Here is an 18,535-nt window from a genome sequence, read left to right as displayed (position 1 = left end):
AAAGAGACTACGTTCAGGTTTTAGACAGTCTGCGGGGACCACAGAGACTACGTCCAGGTTTGTAGACAGTCTCGGGAGTTTGAACTTTTCAGTCTTCAGTCTTTCAGTCTTTCAGTCTCTCAGTCTCTCAGTCTTCAGTCTTTCAGTCTTTCAGTCTTTCAGTCTCTCAGTCTTCAGTCTTTCAGTCTTTCAGTCTCTCAGTCTTCAGTCTTCAGTCTCTCAGTCTTTAGTCTTTAGTCTTCAGTCTTTCAGTCTTCAGTCTTCAGTCTCTCAGTCTTCAGTCTTTCAGTCTTCAGTCTTTCAGTCTTCAGTCTTCAGTCTTCAGTCTTCAGTCTTTAGTCTTCAGTCTTTAGTCTTCAGTCTTTCAGTCTTTGGCTCCTGTCTGTTTACTATTGATTTTTCCCAGAATACACTGCAGCATGTGATATCAGGAGCACAGTGATGTCCTCACATTTAAAATCCTGAAGATTCCTCTCCTCCTCCTCTTCCTCCTCTTCCTCTCCTCCTCTTCCTCCTCTCCTCTCCTCCTCTTCCTCTCCTCTTCCTCCTCTTCCTCCTCTCCTCTTCCTCTCCTCCTCCTCTTCCTCTCCTCCTCCTCATCTTCCTCCTCTTCCTCTCCTCCTCCTCCTCCTCCTCCCCATCTTCCTCCTCTCCTCTTCCTTCTCCTCCCCTCCTCCGGTGTGACCTTTGACCCCCCTGTGGTCTGACTGCAGTTCTTTCTCCATCACCATGGCGACACATAGGCACTATGGGATTCCCCCAGTGGGAGTGGAACCCCCACCCTCCCTGCTGAAGAGTCCTAACCACACCCTGACCCCTGACCTCTGGCCCCCTGACAAAGACAGGTTTTTTGGTCAGTCGGTTGTTTGTTTGGTCAGTTGGTTGGTTGGTTGTTTGTTCGGGTGTTTGGTTGGTCGGTTGTTTGGTTGGTCGGTTAGTTGGTTGTTGGGTTGGTTGGTTGGTTGGTTGGTTGGTTGTTCGGTTGTTTGGTTGGTCGGTTAGTTGGTTGTTGGGTTGTTTGTTGGGTTGGTTGGTTGGTTGGTTGTTTGTTGGGTTGTTTGTTGGGATGGTTGGTTGGTTGTTCGGTTGTTTGGTTGGTTGGTTGGTTGGTCGGTTGTTTGTTCAGTCTGTTGTTTGTTGGGTTGGTTGGTTGGTTGTTTGGTTGGTCGGTCGGTTGTTTGTTGGGTTGGTTGGTTGGTTGGTTGTTTGTTGGGTTGTTTGGTTGGTTGTTTGTTGGGTTGGTTGGTTGGTTGGTCGGTTGGTTGGTCGGTTGTTTGTTCGGTTGTTTGTTGGGTTGTTTGGTTGGTTGGTCGGTTGTTTGGTTAGTCGGCTGTTTGGTCGGTTGTTTGTTGGGTTGTTTGGTTGGTTGGTCAGTTGTTTGTTTGGTTGGTTGTTTGTTCGGTTGTTTGTTCGGTTGTTTGTTCGGTTGTTTGTTCGGTTGTTTGTTGGGTTGTTTGGTCAGTTGTTTGGTTGTTGGGTTGTTTGTTGGGTTGTTTGTTTGTTTGGTTGTTTGTTGGGTTGTTTGGTTGGTTGGTTGTTCGGTTGTTTGGTCGGTTGTTTGTTGGGTTGTTTGGTTGTTGGGTTGTTTGGTCGGTTGTTTGGTTGTTTGGTTGTTTGGTTGTTTGTTGGGTTGTTCGGTTGTTTGGTTGGTTGGTTGGTTGGTTGTTTAGTTGTTTGGTTGATTGTTTGGTTGGTTGTGTGTTGGGTTGTTTGGTTGTTTGGTTGGTCGGTTGTGGAGTCAGGAGGTTTGCATCGGAGGAGCGTGGGCTATTGATTGTGGTGATGGAGCAGGTCAGTGAGGAGGTCCAGCCAGTGGAGGTTCTGGAGGACGGGGATGATGTGGAGTTTTGGATGTACTGGAGTCGGTTCTGGAGGCGATGAAGGTTGGGTGGAGTCGAGCTGTTCTTAAGGTGAAAAGAGAATCTTCACACCTCCAAACATCTGACCAACCACGTGTGTGTGGGTGTGTGTGTGTGTGTGTGTGTGTGTGTGTGGGAACAGAACCTGGAGGTTCTGCTTTCACTTCAGATCTCTGTGGTCGAGTCTCTTCTCCTTTCCTAAACAAGGTTTCATTTTTGTGTATTCTGAAATGAAATTTGAACCAATCACAGACGGACACAGGCTCCGCCTCCTGCAGGCTGGAAACTGAGGCATAAATAAAAAATATAGTTCCTGTTTTAAACTGCCGCGTGCTTTATGAGGAGGAAGTGATGTCACTCAGTTCATGAAAACACACACACTCACACACACACACACACACACACACACACACGCAGTCAGTGTTTGACTGTATGTAGACCTGAAGAACAAAGACTGACCCGCAGCAGCTCAGTCTGGTAGCTGGAGCTGCCCTTGAGCAAAGCATTAAACCTCTGACTGCCCCCAGAGTGCGCATCACTCCATTGTGTCACTGATGAACTCAGCTGGACGTCTGTGTGTCGAAGGTTCAGATCAGTTGAGCGAGCCGCTGACTCGTTGTTGCTGAGTCGGTGTTGAGTGTCGCGGCGGTGCAGCGTGATGTCACAGTGTAACCGTAGAGGTGTTTGTCTCCTCCGGCTGCTTCAGACGCTGTCAGACTGGTTTCTACCAGCTCCGGTTCCTCCGACAGCCGCCGGGCCAGCAGCAGCAGCTCCCTGTTATTGTGGTATCAGACAAACACTGATTCATCTGTCCATGAACAGACCCGTCATCACTGAAGACAGACGGACGTGTTCGCATTTCACAAGCGATCGATGAATCGCCGTCAGCTGATGGACTCATCTCTGCAGGTTGTGTTTGCAGTGCTGCTGGGATTCGAACCGTGTGTTGAGTGCTTCCTGTTTACAGATCTCTGCTCTGGTTTCCTGTGCAGCTTCCACTGCAGACACAGATCCAGTTTCACACCTGAGGATGTAAACGAGAAGACAAACTCTCAGCGAGTGTCTGCAGCGTGCAGAGCGTGGATTTGTTTCATTCACTGTGATTTCTGCATCGTCCGCTCCTCCTCTGCACTTCACGCTGCGTGGCACAGAACGCTGTCGTCTGCATGACATTTGCAGCCCTGTCATTGTTTGTTATTGATCTGTTCATGCGTCTTCCTGTTTCAGCCAAAGACTTCAGACGGTCTCCCCGAGCCGCCGGCCCCGCCCACCAAATCATCGAGCCGCCACAGCCTGCCGCCATGCCGCGGCTCCGCGACGCCCGCCGCAGACGAACAGCCGCACGTGGGCAACTACCGCCTGCTGAAGACCATCGGCAAGGGCAACTTCGCCAAAGTCAAACTGGCCAGACACACACTGACCGGCCGAGAGGTGAACACACACACACACACACACACACACACACACACACACACACACACACACATGCTGCAGAGCTCCTCTGAGAATATTTGAATATTTGAACATTACAGGAGAGGAAAGACAGAAATCTGAGTCATGTTTGATTCACACTGTCCGTCTCACACTTTGAATAAATGAATAAACAGTTTCACGTCCTCGGTAACGGAACGACTCGTGGCGGCTTCACAATGAATTATTGACGCTGCAGCTCAGAGCTGATTGGTCGGAGGATTAAACAAAGTGTGTGTGTGTGTGTGTGTGTGTGAGAGAGATGTTTTCCACTTATTTTAAGATTTCTAAGAGGAGCCGTCCAATCAGCTGCTCCGTTTCCAGCCTGTGGAGGTTCCGGCCTCGCTTCCTGTCTTCACTGATCCTCGTCGTCTCGCTGTTCAAACAGAAAGTGACTCGATCAAAGTGTTAACAGGAAGTCTGACACAGCAATAAAAAATAAAAGATTTCCCAACCTGAGGTCCTGACCCCCATCGGGGCCGCCAAAGCTTCATTTGGGTCAGACGTGTGGTGTGTCTAACCAATCAGGGACCTCGCTGGAGGAACAGGTCGCTCGTCTCGTGTTTCAGTCGTGTTTCTGTCGTCCGCAGGTCGCCATCAAGATCATCGACAAGACTCAGCTGAACCCGACCAGCCTGCAGAAGGTACGTTAAAACAGTTACTATGGTTACAGAGACGACCAGAACAAACAGGAAGTCTGAGCAGTGACAGCTGACGTGACTCTGAACCTGTCGGAACATTTACATCATGAATTAAACTGTGAATGACGATGAACTCTGTCTTCAGCTCTTCAGGGAGGTCAGCGTGATGAAGATCCTCAACCACCCAAACATCGGTGAGTCTCTGCTGCTGCTCCAGGTTCAGCTGCAGGTTCAGCTGCAGGTTCAGCTCCAGGTTCAGCTCCAGGTCTCACCATCCATCCATTCATGTGTTTGTTGTTTCAGTGAAGCTGTTTGAGGTGATTGAGACGGAGAAAACTCTGTACCTGGTCATGGAGTACGCCAGCGGAGGTAAGACCAGGTCACCTGTCTGTCCACCTGTCTGTCCACCTGTCTGTCCAGCTGTGATTGTTACATGAGCCGTGATGAGAGAGAAATAAATAAGCTTTGTGTTAATGTCACACATCTGTCTCTGTCTGTCTGTCTCTCTGTCTGTCTCTATGTCTGTCTGTCTGTCTGTCTGTCTGTCTGTCTGTTTCAGGTGAAGTCTTTGACTACCTGGTTGCTCACGGGCGAATGAAGGAGAAGGAGGCGAGAGCGAAGTTTCGTCAGGTGAGCTGTGGGTTATTTTTGTGTTGTTGGAAGGTTTTTTTAACGTTTGCCTGATGTTCTGATTAATTAGTGTCAGTGTGACTCTTCAGATCGTGTCAGCAGTGGAGTACTGTCACCAGAAGAGGATTGTTCACCGAGACCTGAAGGTACAAACCGTGAGATGAAACCTAACGTGACGTGATGTCATGAGGACACTGAATGTGTGTGTGTGTGTGTGTGTGTGTGTGTGTGTGTGTGTGTGTGTGTGTGTGTGTGTGTGTGTGTGTGTGTGTCTCAGGCGGAGAACCTCCTGCTGGACGCCGACATGAACATTAAAATCGCCGACTTTGGCTTCAGTAACGAGTTCACGCTGGGCAGTAAGCTGGACACGTTCTGTGGATCTCCTCCGTACGCCGCTCCTGAACTCTTCCAGGTGAGCGCTTGACTCCGCCCACCACACCTCCGCGACTCGTCACGATACGGACGGAGCTGCTCACATTCGTGATGCTTCTTCTGTGGCTGAATGTTTAAACAGACGGGAAAGAAGACATGACGGGACACAAGTCTGATCAGTGATCAGTGAATTAACATGTCAGTGAGAGGTCAGAGTTACTGGTTCATGTTCTTTTTATTTAAAAATACAAATTAAGGAAGTATTTGTTGTGACGGGAAAACGGAGCGTGAGGTGGAGCGCTGGGTTGGTGCAGCGACGCTGTGCCGGACTGTCGTGGTTCAGATGGAGCTGAGCCTGAAGGCGATCCGACCCTCAGCTGGTCATCAGATCAGATCACGGATCTGTGCTGTGGGGTGTCCGGGCTCAGCCGTAGAGATAGACTGAGGAGCTCGTAGATCATTAGCAGCTGATCAGGGTCATCATGGGCGCCAGGCGCAGACCATGAGCTCAAACAGCCCGTCGGGCCTGGGAACGCCTCGGGATCCTCCAGGAGGATCTGAACTAGAGCGTCCTGCTGAACCTGCTGCCACCACGACCCGAGATGAGATGAGAGGAAGAGAACGGACGGACACATAAAGTTTAAAAAACAAACCTGACAGGAAGAGTTGAAATAAATCTAAAACTTTCTGATTCAGTCTAAAAACATGACGTCCAGTCAAACTGCAGCATGTGTGTGTTAGAAAGCAGTGGGCTGCTGGGTAATGTAGTTCTGTAATCCTGCAGGGGAAGAAGTACGACGGGCCCGAGGTGGACGTCTGGAGTCTGGGAGTGATTCTGTACACGCTGGTGAGCGGCTCGCTGCCCTTCGACGGACAGAACCTGAAGGTGTGTGGAGACTGTTCAGTAACCAGAGAGCGAACTCTGAGCCCACAGTCCAGACTGATGTGTGTGTGTGTGTCTGTGTGTGTCTGTGTGTGTGTGTGTGTGTGTAGGAGCTGAGGGAGCGTGTGCTCAGAGGAAAGTACCGGATTCCTTTCTACATGTCGACTGACTGTGAGAACCTGCTGAAGAAGCTGCTGGTCCTGAACCCGGGGAAACGAGGCAGTCTGCAGGTGAAACATGAAACCACACACAAACACACACACACACACACACACACACACACTGACACACACAGACACACACACTGAATAAATACTGTGCTCAAACATTTTGTTTGTTTGTTTTCCAGCAAATCATGAAGGATCGATGGATGAACGCCGGCTACGAGGACAAAGAGCTGAAATCATACAACGAACCAGAACAAGACTTTAACGACCTCAAACGCATCGGTGAGACACACACACACACACACACACACACACACGCGCACGCGCACGCGAGGACTGACTCAATAACATGGTTCAGGTCACAGCGACAGAACCTCTGAACCAGCAGTGTCCAGTCTAACAGTGAACACAGCGACAGAACCTCTGAACCAGCAGTGTCCGGTCCAGCTGCTGCTAATCATCAGTGTGTTAGCTGTTCACATGCTCGTTAGCTCGTTAGCTCTGTGTCTCAGCGTTCTGTGTTTTCTGACCAATCAGAGCTCATGGTGACGATGGGATTCCCCCAGGAGGAAGTGATGAAAGCGCTGGAGGGTCAGAAATACAACGACATGACGGCGATATACCTGCTGCTGGGCAGGAAGCCGGCTGAGGTCAGTGCCACGCTCAGCTTAGCTTCATCCTCGCTCCCTGCTAACGTTAGCGTCTGTGAATGAACCCATTTTCTACCCACAATGCTGTGCTGCACTCTCTCCGCCAGTTTGAAGGCAGCGCGTCTTTGTCCAGCAGTAACCTGGTTCAAAGGTCACGACCCAGCAGCGACCTCAACGGCTCCGCTCAGTCCCCCGCCCACTCTCGCAACACGTCGACCAATCAGAAGCAGCGACGCTTCAGCGACCACGGTGAGGCGTGACAACAGACCCGTCCACGTGTCCAGGCTTCCTGTTCGAGTCAGAATCTGATCTGGATCACGTCTTTGTGTTCTTGTTTCTCAGTGGCGCCCTCTGTCCCCCCACCTGTCTCCTACACCAAGCGTTGTCATGCCAACAGCGTGGAGAGCGACAGGAAGGAGGAGCCGGCTTCACCTGTGGGAGCTCCGGACCGCAGGAGGTCAGCCACAGCCTCAGGGGTGAGAGGACTCGGACTCTGGTCTGAACCGGGTCGTGACATCATCTGATGTTAGCGTGAGGCGTTCAGGGACTGTGTTGAGCGTAGGAAACGCTTCATGACGTGTCTGTCTTCTTACAGAGCATAACTCGGAGGAACACGTACGTCAACGAGAGGACGAGCACTGAACGCCACTCGGTTGCTGTTCCCAACGGGAAGGACGTCAGGTGAGAGGAATTCTGGGCGTTTCATTGAGCACCAGCTGTTGTTGTCCCAAACATCTAACCTGTCTGTCTCAGTCTACCTGAGGTACCTGCAGCATCGCCCTCCCCATCGCCGGGGGCAACCGTCTCCTCCACGCGCCCCCGTCACGTCAAGTCCATGTCGGCGTCGGGACATCCCATGAAGTCCTGCCTGCCCCCCATCGACGACAACGCCGAGTATCAGAGGTGAGTCAGAGCGCCGTCACTTCATTTCTCCACCCGCTCAGCGGTGTAACCCTTTGTGTTGACCTCCTCCTCTCCTCCGCCCGCCTCAGCTCCCCCCAGCAGCCTCCGTCATCACCGTCAGCCTTCAGCGTCACCAGCAGCAGCAGCACCACGCCGGACCGGACCCGCTTCCCCCGCAACTCCTCCAGCCGCTCCACCTTCCATGGCGCTCAGCTTCGAGACCGACGGCCCGCCACCTACAACGGCCCGCCGGCCTCGCCCAGCCTGTCGCAGCACACGGCCGCGTCGCTGGCCTCGCCACGCCGCGGCACCTCCACCTCCCTCATCGGCAAGATCACCTCCAAGTTTGTACGCAGGTCAGTGAAACGTCGTCAGACCGAGCTCCACCTGAACGTAGCACCGCGTGAAGGTCATCACCGGACCTCCTGAATATAAATATAAATCATATGTCCAGCTCACGTTTGTATGTTGAGGTATGCCACCAGGCGTGGACGTGCAGCGAGCAGCTCGAGCTGACAGGAAGTCAGACACAGCACAGAGAATCCTGTGGATTTTCAAAATAAAACGCCCGTGCAAACTGCCGGTCATAAAAACAGACAAAAGAGAAACAAATGAAGTACGTAGCATATTTCCACATGTAGAAGAACATGAACCAGGAACCAGGTGACGAAGACGTGACGGAGAGGTGAGGTTTCAGGGTCAATTGAGCGCTTCTGAACCGGACCACGACGGAGCCGACGGGGTTTCACTGCGGAGATCACATGACACTGACTGTAGAAATGAACAAAGCAAAGAACAAACATAGAACAATGTCGTCTTTACGTCTTCTCACTCTGCTGGTCGCTCCGCGTCGTCTTTGTCCTGGTGGAGTCAGTGTAGTCGCAGCGCTCTGTTGCTGCGTCAGCTTTGGGCTGACACGGTAAGCTACAGTGACGTTAGGCAACGAGAAACTGTTTCCACGTTTCCACTTTCAGTCACTTACCAACAATATTTAAATACAGAGTGTGTGTGTGTGTGTGTGTGTGTGTGTGTGTGTAAAATATCAGCTGGCAGAAAACGGATCAAAACAACAGGAGCTCGTTCGTGGCGTTACTCCTCAGATCACGTGAACACATGGATGTCTGTCTCCAGGACTTAGTTTGTCCATGTTTGTTCTGTCGCTGACACAAATCCTGGATCCATCTGAAAGGAGAGAAATCTGTTTTGGAGTGATTGTGTGTCTGTGGTTGAAACGTCAGAGCGTGTTGAGAGTCGGTTCTCGTCTGTTAACATGTCGTCTTTTTCCTGCAGGAGTTTATCAGGTGAGTCCAAAGAGGAGGGCCGGGACTCGAAGCCTCGATCGCTGCGCTTCACCTGGAGCATGAAGACCACGTCCTCCATGGAGCCGGGCGACATGATGAAGGAGATCCGGAGGGTTCTGGACGCCAACAACTGTGACTACGAGCAGCGTGAACGCTACTCACTGTTCTGCGTGCACGGCGACGCCCGGCAGGACAGTCTGGTCCAATGGGAGATCGAGGTGTGCAAGCTGCCCCGCCTCTCGCTCAACGGCGTGCGCTTCAAAAGGATCTCCGGCACGTCCATCGCCTTCAAGAACATCGCCTCCAAAGTGGCCAACGAGCTCAGGCTGTGAAGTACTTCCACTGCGAGGAGAAGATCTCTGCTCCTCCTAACTGCTGTATGACTCAGAGAAAACACACCTTATTATACGCGACACACTTACTACTAAATGTTATCACTAGATGTTTGCCAGTGAAACCAAATATTAAAACAAGTGACGGTGCAGGTAGGCAGCAGGTTGTGCTTCGTCCCTCAGTGATCCAACACGTTAAGGTCCATCCTGACTTCCTGCTGGAGCCACACTTTCTGTTGTTTACGTTCAGAGTTGTCCAAAACTTTTCAAACTGTAGTTTCAAACCTCTCACAGAGAAACCTGCTGACTGTGTCCACCGTGCTTCATGTTCGTCTACGTAGTTCAATAATTCCCTTTTGTCTGCACACGCTGTTTTATTTTGAAAGTCGTCATCGATCTGATGTGCTGATCGAGGCGCCGTACGTCGAAAACAGTGCAGCGTGTTCTCGGCGGGCGCTTCTTGTGGAATCGCGGTCGACGTCTACAACACGTCCGTGCTCGGTGGAATTTAGACGTTAGTGATTCGCAGATGAAGCCTGAATAGGAAAAGCATGTGCAGGCAGCAGGACGTCACTGCAGGGCATCGTCCAGTAATCTGACAACAGTGTTTCCAGCCTTTACGTTACGAGAACGTGAATGTTGGGAGTTAGTTCACAAGAAGAGAGCCGTGAGGAAACAGCTCCCGGTAATGATGGAGACACGGCTAACAGCTGGCTGCTAACTGAGCTACAAATATTCATCCACATTTATCTGCTCGTTGCTTCCTGATTAAAATTCTTCGTGGGTTGTGTTGATATAAAGTCCGTGAACGCGGCTCACTGTGAAGGGTTGCACCTGTCTGTACAGTCGAGTCGCCCGGCGCCGGTTTGATGTTTCAAAACCACTAAACTCCGATCCGAGCTAACAGAGACTCCCTGCGTGTCCGTCACGTCACGTCACGTCTGTGTGTTCGACGTGACGTGACGGAGGATACGTCTCCGATAGCTGCTTGGTTCTGGAACCATGGACCTGATTTGGACCCAGATCGATCAACAAGACCAAACGTTTCAGTTTCAGTGTAGCGACTGACGTTTGCAGCTGCTGCACAGTTTACAGGTGATGAAGGTGGTGAAACACCTGGACTGACCCGGTGTTTGTATCACTGAGGACACGTGATGACCTCTGACCTCCTGAAAGTGCTTTTGACTCCCCCTGCTGGCTGACGTTAGTATGACTGCAATAATCTGTCAGTACTCCAACATAAACCGTAAAACTCCTTCAGTCTTTTTACACGTTTCCAGCTGACAGAACAGAATGTGTTTTTATTCTTTGCTGTATAAAACGACACCTGTCCAGGTGAATATGTGCAGGTGCAGTATTGATTAGTGCTGGGTTGTGTACAGAGTTTTTATTGGTCCACACTGTGTACATTCTTTGTTTTCCACCACTGAAAATGTGACTTTGTTCTTATTTTTTAGTCTGTTAGCAGTGCGATAAAACCGGATCTGCTCCAGTGACTTCCAGCTTCTGTTTCCGTTCTCGTCCCCGCTTCAGATTTAAAGGTCCAGTCTGGTGTTTTTCTACATTTCATCAGTCATCAACAAACGCCATGAGCATGTCTGAGGACGTCATCTTTAAAACACCTCAGAGAAATATAAGTTCCTGATTAAAACAGGGTTAGTGTGTCTGTTTGGGACTATTCATCCACATCTGGTGCTCTCTGGTGTCTGTGGCTGCAGGACAGTGTGTAGATGAACTGTGTGTGTGTGTTCATGGTGACGATAGTCGATGAGTTCACTGTCGGTTTGAGAGAAATGTAGAAAATCAGCAGACGTTAAAGATAAATGCAGCAAAGCTTCAAACTTGATGCTGAACTTTCCCTTTAAGCTCGTTAAATACTGTTACCGGGTAGAAAAGTTCTGTATCTATTGCACCTCAGAGGACGTCAGAGGGAAAAGCAGCAAATAGATTGTGTCTAAAATCTGATCCAGTCTGGATAAAGTTCTGTGGTTCTGGTTCTGCTCAGTAATCAGTGAGGCCCGGACAGAGATGACTGCAGCAGCCTCACAGTCTCCGCTCCGCTCCGCTCCGTCAGAAGAGAGAAAGATTTTGATTGGATGTTAGAAGAACACCTGAAGACACCTGAAGACACTTTGTGTCAGTGCTGGACAGACAGAGGACAGATGGACACATGTTTGACTTCATGGGGACTTTATCCTGATACTTTCTGACACAGTTTGTAGTTTTTCTTTCAGTTTGACTTTTGTTGTATATTTTCTTCCCACTAATCTTCGTCTGTCTCTGTCGTGTTGGAGGTCCTGAGGGTTCACCGTGCAATGCTTCTCCATCATCCCTGAGACTGGAGAACACTTTGTACTGTATGTTGTAGCACTTAAAACCAGGAAGGGAACAAACAATGCAAGCGTTCCTGTCTGACTGAGGTTAGAAGGTTTGAATATGACGCTGCCTTCATGTCATGAGGGAAAGACTGTAAATCTGAGCCTCCTACTTGAAAACATCCTTCACCTCAGCTCTCAGATCGTAACTTGCACCGAGTGATTCACTCGATTCGTTATGTTCGTCACCAACAGGAAAGTAGCAGAAGTCCGGTGTAGCCATGATGGATTCATTTTAAATAAAAACACACAAATTAAACATTTTTCAGCATTTTGTCTCATTTTTCTGTTTAAAATGTCACAGGACGAAGTTTAAGTCAACATCATGTGACGAATGAACGTCTGTGAAGTGCAGGAGCTTTGGACCGCCAGAGGGAGGACAGCCATAAAACCTGGACGTAGTCTCCGTGACGTCCCTGCAGACTGTCTAAAACCTGGACGTAGTCTCTGTGACGTCCCCTCAGACTGTCTAAAACCTGGACGTCGTCTCCGTGATGTCCCAGCAGACTGTCTAAAACCTGGACGTAGTCTCTGAGACGTCCCCGCAGACTGTCTAAAACCTACACGTAGTCTCTGTGACGTCCCCGCAGACTGTCTAAAACCTGGACGTAGTCTCTGTGACGTCCCCGCAGACTGTCTAAAACCTGGACGTAGTCTCTGAGACGTCCTCGCAGACTGTCTAAAACCTGGACGTAGTCTCTGAGATGTCCTCGCAGACTGTCTAAAACCTGGACGTAGTCTCTGAGACGTCCCTCAAAGGTTTCTGAAGACTTGTGAAGGTGGTGTGATGACGTTGAAGCAGCTTCATTCAGGCCGTTTATCTGATCTCTCAGAAATGTGCTCACGCCTTTTACAGGCTAAATATGATGCGGATGTGATGGCAGCACATTTAACTGTTTATCTGCTGCAGGAAGTTTGATGACATCAGACAAAAACAGACACGTAAACTGAAGCAAACTTTTATTTCAGGGATTTCAGACCGTCTGATCTGATCAGGCTCATTGTCATTAAATGATCATTCTGAATAATCTTAAAGACGCTTGTTGTTCCCCGTCACTCCGGCCAATCATCATCCAGATCTACTTCTGTGTAGGAACGAGATCATCGATGTCTCCGCCCCCCTCCAGCCTCTTCTCCATGGCGATAAGTAGTTTGACCCCGTCCACCACCAGCTGGGTCAGATCCACCTCACTCACGCCGAAGGTCGCCACATTGCTGACACGATACAGCGCCGGGGATTCTGGGAAATGAAGGCAAGTAGAGCAGTTCTCACTCACAGGTCAAACAGTTACATGAAGAGGTGAAAAGGATCCGCCCAAAGAAGAGGATTAACTAGGTTACCCATCATGTCATGGCCTCTAACCCCATACAATTTGAATGCTCCTTTTCCTCGTTATCGTGTATCCGGAGGACTCGACGTCCATGATGTCCAAACCCAGTTTGAATCGTGGACCCGTCAGTCGGTCTCAGATGTTCTGGTCCAGAGCAGTGTGCGGTGTTTCTGGATGTGGTTGATATCTGTCTCTGTCTCTGCCTGAGGGGTCGGAGGTCACGGACACTCAGTGCTGGTTTTGAGATTTCTCTGATTCTCTGAATCTTTGAATGAGATTCTGGATTGTAGACGGTGAAATCCAGAAACTCATTCAGACTGTGAGTCCACAAACGCTGAAGGTGTTGGACCTCGCCCCGTCCTTCATGTGAGCAATGAACCTGCTCACCTGCAGAAACTTAAACAGGTGCTTGTCACTCTTTTCTTCATGCTGTCAAAACTTTATTGAAAGAATGATATTTAGGAAAAGCACACACAGACCTGTGGTCAGGTTACCTGGTGAAACGTCGGTGTCAGGTCGGTCCATGCAGATCCTCAGTCTCTTCAGGACGTCCTGCAGCCGTCTGTGTTTGGGGAGGTGTTGCAGCTTGAGGTGGACTCTAATCCTCAGACCCGTTCCCACGTCGGCCGGAGAGCTCGTCACCCAGCCCAGCTGCTGCTTCCAGATGAAGGGGTGTCTGAGCTCTCTGTAGAAACCCTCCAGCTGGAGACACAGACAGACAAACAGACCCAGGCTCCTTGTAGCAACCAATAACCCCTGCAACCCACTTTCCAGTTACAAAGAAACAAACAGGATGAACATACAGCGGGCAGACTTAAAACCTGCTCATGGCCTATAAACCAGCTCTTACTAGAGACAGAGACGTGATATAAAGAGCTCATGAGGAAAAGCCAAACAAAACATTTTATAAGTGAAAGTGTCAACTTTCATGGACTGTCATCAATGAAACATGGCCTGTCACTGACCTTCTGCAGGTGGATGCAGATGCATTTAAAGGCCTCTGTGATGTTGGTGTCGTCTCGTGTGGACACAAGTCTCAGGTGGTCGTCCATGTTGACCCAGACCATCAGGCTGCCATCGTTACTCACCCTGTAACAAGGCGTCATGGTTTGACAAGAGAGTCTTCTCTTTCCTGAAATACTTCATTTATGTTTGTATTCCCTTCCCTAGGTGCTGACTGACCAGACTGCCCTGGCGTCGGGCCAGTCTCGGGCCATGCCGGTACGAAGCTGAGTGGAAGATGGAGGGTTGAGGTTCAGCTCCCTCTGCTGCTCCTGGTTCAGCTCCTCTATTAAGACGAGTCGACCCGGCAGTTCTTCGTCCTCCAGCCGCTGCAGAGCTGAGAGCAAAGACTGGTTACCAGGTTACACAGACTATTTCACACAGTTCATTGTCCTGCCGCCCCCTGCTGGTGTGCTTTCTATCTTTGTGTATTAAAATCGTTACTGCGTATAAGTGCAGCAGCTGTTCTACATCCATGCGGCTGTTTCCTAATGTTCAATCAACCCAAATGTTCTGAAAGTCCGGTGTGCAGTACCTTTCCTGGCCAGTGTGAGGAGCTGTCTGCGCTCTCCTCGGCTGCAGTGTGTCGGGAAGCAGAAGTCTTCGACACCTCGAACAACACTCACCTCACAGCGTACAGCGAATGACCTGTCCAAGTCATCACCACCCTACACACACACACACACACACACACACACACACACAGAGGTGTGTTCAGTTCAGGGGGTCACGGTCTCCATGAAGTTCTTATGTGAATTTTGGATCTCAACAAATTATCATGTTTGGAAATGTTACGTAAGTCAGATAAACCTGATGAAATATTGAGACGCACGTTGTCTCCCAGCTTTGTCAAACAGGGGCTGAACTCTGAACTGAAAACAGCTGATGTGACCTCTAGGACGCTCCTATGGTAGATACAATGTGACCTTCCATTGGAGAACATGTGATGAAGGTGCCTGAGAAGATGTGATGTGGGGCTCTATGTGGGGAACAGACCTCCACATGTGCTGTGAAACCACAGTGAGAGTTTTCTGGGGTTCATGATAACGAGGCGGTCTGACCGGCTACCTTCAAGTTGTCGTAGTTGAAGTCGCTCTCTGGCGTCTGGCTTTTGATCTTGTGTTCGTGATGCGCCTCGATGACTCGGTCAAAGAAGTCACAGAACAGGATGTAAGACTGGGCGTCGCCTGCGACACAGCCCACAGATACAGGACCTGACCAGTCGCCTTCACACACAAACAGATTGATGGACACGTTTACACAGTGACACACAATCATCCCAAATCTCAGAACGATATTACGTCCTTCATGTCGTGTTGTCACGGACACGTAATGAATTGTTCAGATGTCATATTTCATAAAGGGACAGTGCAGGGAGCTTTAGTTTGAAGGAACAATAGGTAACTTTACGTGTAACACTGACATCTAGGGTTTGAATATTGGTACTGCAGTCCAAGTTCATAATACTGGAGAGTTTCTCTTCACCACCTTCTCCCCAGACTGAAGTTCGGTGGCTGATCAGGTTTATTATCAGATGATTGTGAAATGTTTTTTAAACTACGTTAGAAATGTTCATCTTTGTTACAGTCTGAGATGACAAACATTAATGTACCGTTAATATTAGAACAGCTGTAAAATGAAGTGATGAAGTGACATCACGCTGACATCACGCTGACATCAGCCTGATGTCAGCCTGATGTCAGTGTGATGTCAGTGTGATGTCAGCCTCCGGCCTGTTAGAGAGTTTCAGGAAGACTGAAACAGTTGAGGAACAAGCAGTAATTAGTCTGATGACAGAAATTACAGATATATTCAATCATATACGAGACTTTTAACTGCATGCATCGCTTCATTTTACAGCTGTTCTAATATTAACGGTACATTAATGTTTGTCATCTCAGACCGTAACAAAGATGAACATTTCGCTGACATCAGGCTGACATCACGCTGACATCAGGCTGACATCACGCTGACATCAGGCTGACATCACGCTGACATCACGCTGACGTCACGCTGACATCACCTGGTTCCTCGAGGCCTGGGCGGATGACATCATCGAACATGACTCCACTGTGGGTGCAGCGGTCGAACTGTCGGCGGTACATGGCCGGCGTGAGGATCCGTCCCATCCAGGTAGAGTTCCTGCACAGGTCGGGAAACTCGTCATCAGGAGAACCTCTCCTCAGGTGGAACTGGGTCAGGGGGTCACGGGGAACCAGACTCTGGACACACAGGAATGTAATTATTCTGATATTTAAGTTTTTCATTTGTCGTTTCTACGTAATGTTCCTTTAAATGAACGTAGATAGAACTAATTAACATTTTTGTCATTTGAAGTTGAACTCATCATAATTACCTCTAAAATGGGTCGGTACCTCGTCTCCATTGGAAAAACAACTGGAGCTGCAACAGACGTAAAAATATCAAACATGTCAGTGAAACGATGTTACTCTTTGATTTATATATAAAGTGAATTTTAGACAATTATCTGATGAACGACAAGATGAAACCAATAATCATAAACATGTAATAATTCATCACTGATGATCATTCATGTTTGAGATCAAACTCCACATGCTGAGATGAAAACTGGAAGCCACAGGACAGAAAAACAGCAAAGATGTTACAACACAAAGACGGAGTCGTCTGTTTATAACGAACCTCTAATGAGTCAGACGAGTTAGTTTAGTGGAAAACACGGAGGCATGCCGTGAAAACACTCACGTTTGACCTTCCACATGTCGACAACGCGATGGCAGTCGGCCGTCAGCACAACAAAAGGTCTAAGAATAGTCGTGTTGGTCGTGAGCAGCTCGTCCTGCAGGAGTCCAGTTACAGCTTTTTATAACTGCACACAGGACAGGACGGCTCATCCAGCTCATCATCCATCAGGGGAGGAAGCCCGACGTGTTTGAGCTACAAAATAAGAGACCCCACTCCTGTTATGAAGCTAAATTTATTTCTGTGTGTAACAAGATGATTCTCTCAGCCGGACTGAACTTTGACCTGAAACACTTCCTGTCCACACGAGTCACCAGAACCACAAATCAAAGTTCTTTGTAGCATCTTTAATAATAAACATGAGGAGGAGTTCATTTGTTAAGACTCATTAGCAGAAGTCTGTTGGGTTAGGGTTAGCTGTTCAGTGCCAGACAGCTGAGGGTGCTGAGATGGCTTCCATGGCAACGTCGATCCATCCATCAATCAATCAATCGATCGATCGATCAGTCAATCAGTCACACTTCATTCTTAACGATTTTCATGTGACCACAATGTAACAGAAAAAAATAAATAAAATAAAATAATTCACATTAAAAAACATTCAAATGTTTAAAAAAGTAGAAAAAGACAAACTAAATAACTAAATAAATAAATAATAGTAATAATAATGTGATGAACAAATGAATAAATATATTTTAAGTTAAAGTCAAACACACACACACACACACACACACACACACACACACACACACACACACACACACACACACACACACACACACACTCTCTTCTGTAGTTGCAAAGCAACAAGCTCCAAATGTTCCCAGATATTATCAAATGTGACACTCGAGGTCGTGCAGTTATACTAAATATCATGCTGTGATTCACCTGTGAGGACGTCCACCTGTCAATCAAAGCATATCTGCCCTGAATGCTGCAGAACTCTAAAGGACTGTATGTGTTCAGCAGTGACATCTAGTGGTTACAATTGGTACTACAGCCCAAATTCAACTTACTTAACTGTGAGTACGAGTCATTCATACAAAGCGCATTGCATTCACTGGATTAACAAAACTGAGATGAGGAAAGGTGCCACATCAGCCACTGCTCTTCAGTAAAGTTGGAAAGATATTGGCAGATTCAAACTTCCGGGATCAATAACTCTGAAGTGAAACGCTGTTAAAACACAAAACATATTTTCAACCGACAGACAACGAGCTACAACCTGACGCTCATCAGAACCATAGACATATATACACAGACATATATACATAAACATATATACATAGACATATATACACAGACATATATACACAGACATATATACACAAACATATATACATAGACATATATACACAGACATATATACACAGACACATATACACAGACATATATACACAGACATATATACATAGACATATATACATAGACATATATATATATATATGTCTGTGTATCTTTATGTCTGTGTATATATGTCTGTGTATATTGTCTAGTTAATGTCTGTTATATATGTCTTTGTTTATATATGTCTAGTATATATGTTTATGTATATATGTCTGTGTATATATGTCTGTGTATTATTTGTCGTGTCTATTGTCTGTGTTATATGTCTATGTATATATGTCTTGTGTATATATGTCTTTGTATATATGTCTATGTATATATGTTTATGTATATATGTCTGTGTATATATGTCTGTGTATATATGGTTTCTGTATATATGTCTGTGTATATATATCTATGTATATATGTCTAGTATATATGTTCTGTGTATATCTCTGTATGTCATCTATGTTTATGTATATATGTATGGTATCTATGTCTGTGTCATGTGTATGTACTGTTATGTTTATGTATATATGTCTGTGTATATATGCTATGTATATCTGTCTGTG

The 18,535-nt window shown here is 47.9% G+C and overlaps 2 protein-coding genes across 3 annotated transcripts in view; one reads left to right on the top strand and one right to left on the bottom strand.

Moving 5' to 3' along the window:
* The window catches only part of mark1 (MAP/microtubule affinity-regulating kinase 1), a 14,329-nt gene extending 2,483 nt beyond the window's left edge, over positions 1 to 11,846 (top strand). The window contains exons 2-18 of the mRNA XM_019257158.2: positions 3,087 to 3,290; positions 3,920 to 3,973; positions 4,116 to 4,164; positions 4,274 to 4,339; positions 4,530 to 4,600; positions 4,690 to 4,746; positions 4,878 to 5,012; positions 5,757 to 5,858; positions 5,966 to 6,085; positions 6,205 to 6,304; positions 6,560 to 6,672; positions 6,780 to 6,921; positions 7,015 to 7,148; positions 7,268 to 7,353; positions 7,426 to 7,575; positions 7,665 to 7,931; positions 8,866 to 11,846. Of these exons, the coding sequence (XP_019112703.1) occupies positions 3,087 to 3,290; positions 3,920 to 3,973; positions 4,116 to 4,164; positions 4,274 to 4,339; positions 4,530 to 4,600; positions 4,690 to 4,746; positions 4,878 to 5,012; positions 5,757 to 5,858; positions 5,966 to 6,085; positions 6,205 to 6,304; positions 6,560 to 6,672; positions 6,780 to 6,921; positions 7,015 to 7,148; positions 7,268 to 7,353; positions 7,426 to 7,575; positions 7,665 to 7,931; positions 8,866 to 9,208 (2,193 nt within the window). The 3' untranslated portion in view covers positions 9,209 to 11,846. The remainder of the gene's footprint in view (positions 1 to 3,086; positions 3,291 to 3,919; positions 3,974 to 4,115; positions 4,165 to 4,273; positions 4,340 to 4,529; positions 4,601 to 4,689; positions 4,747 to 4,877; positions 5,013 to 5,756; positions 5,859 to 5,965; positions 6,086 to 6,204; positions 6,305 to 6,559; positions 6,673 to 6,779; positions 6,922 to 7,014; positions 7,149 to 7,267; positions 7,354 to 7,425; positions 7,576 to 7,664; positions 7,932 to 8,865) is intronic.
* A 684-nt stretch (positions 11,847 to 12,530) lies between these two features.
* zgc:172076 overlaps positions 12,531 to 18,535 on the bottom strand; it is a 31,837-nt gene continuing 25,832 nt past the window's right edge. The window contains exons 2-9 of one of the 2 annotated variants that reach the window (XM_027282701.1): positions 16,273 to 16,319; positions 15,940 to 16,138; positions 14,985 to 15,142; positions 14,452 to 14,584; positions 14,097 to 14,253; positions 13,880 to 14,003; positions 13,409 to 13,616; positions 12,531 to 12,823 (exon numbers count right to left, since the gene is read on the bottom strand). In XM_027282701.1, coding sequence (XP_027138502.1) covers positions 12,663 to 12,823; positions 13,409 to 13,616; positions 13,880 to 14,003; positions 14,097 to 14,253; positions 14,452 to 14,584; positions 14,985 to 15,142; positions 15,940 to 16,138; positions 16,273 to 16,319 — 1,187 coding nt within the window. In that variant the 3' untranslated portion in view covers positions 12,531 to 12,662. Of the gene's footprint in view, positions 12,824 to 12,875; positions 13,118 to 13,408; positions 13,617 to 13,879; positions 14,004 to 14,096; positions 14,254 to 14,451; positions 14,585 to 14,984; positions 15,143 to 15,939; positions 16,139 to 16,272; positions 16,320 to 18,535 lie in introns of those variants that run through there. The other variant, XM_027282702.1, reaches the window with a different exon arrangement.

This window comes from Larimichthys crocea, chromosome X (genome assembly GCF_000972845.2).
Source record: "Larimichthys crocea isolate SSNF chromosome X, L_crocea_2.0, whole genome shotgun sequence".
Taxonomy (NCBI): Eukaryota; Metazoa; Chordata; class Actinopteri; family Sciaenidae; genus Larimichthys; species Larimichthys crocea.
The sequence above is the reverse complement of the archived record's forward strand: the minus strand, read 5'-3'. Positions and strand labels throughout refer to the sequence as shown.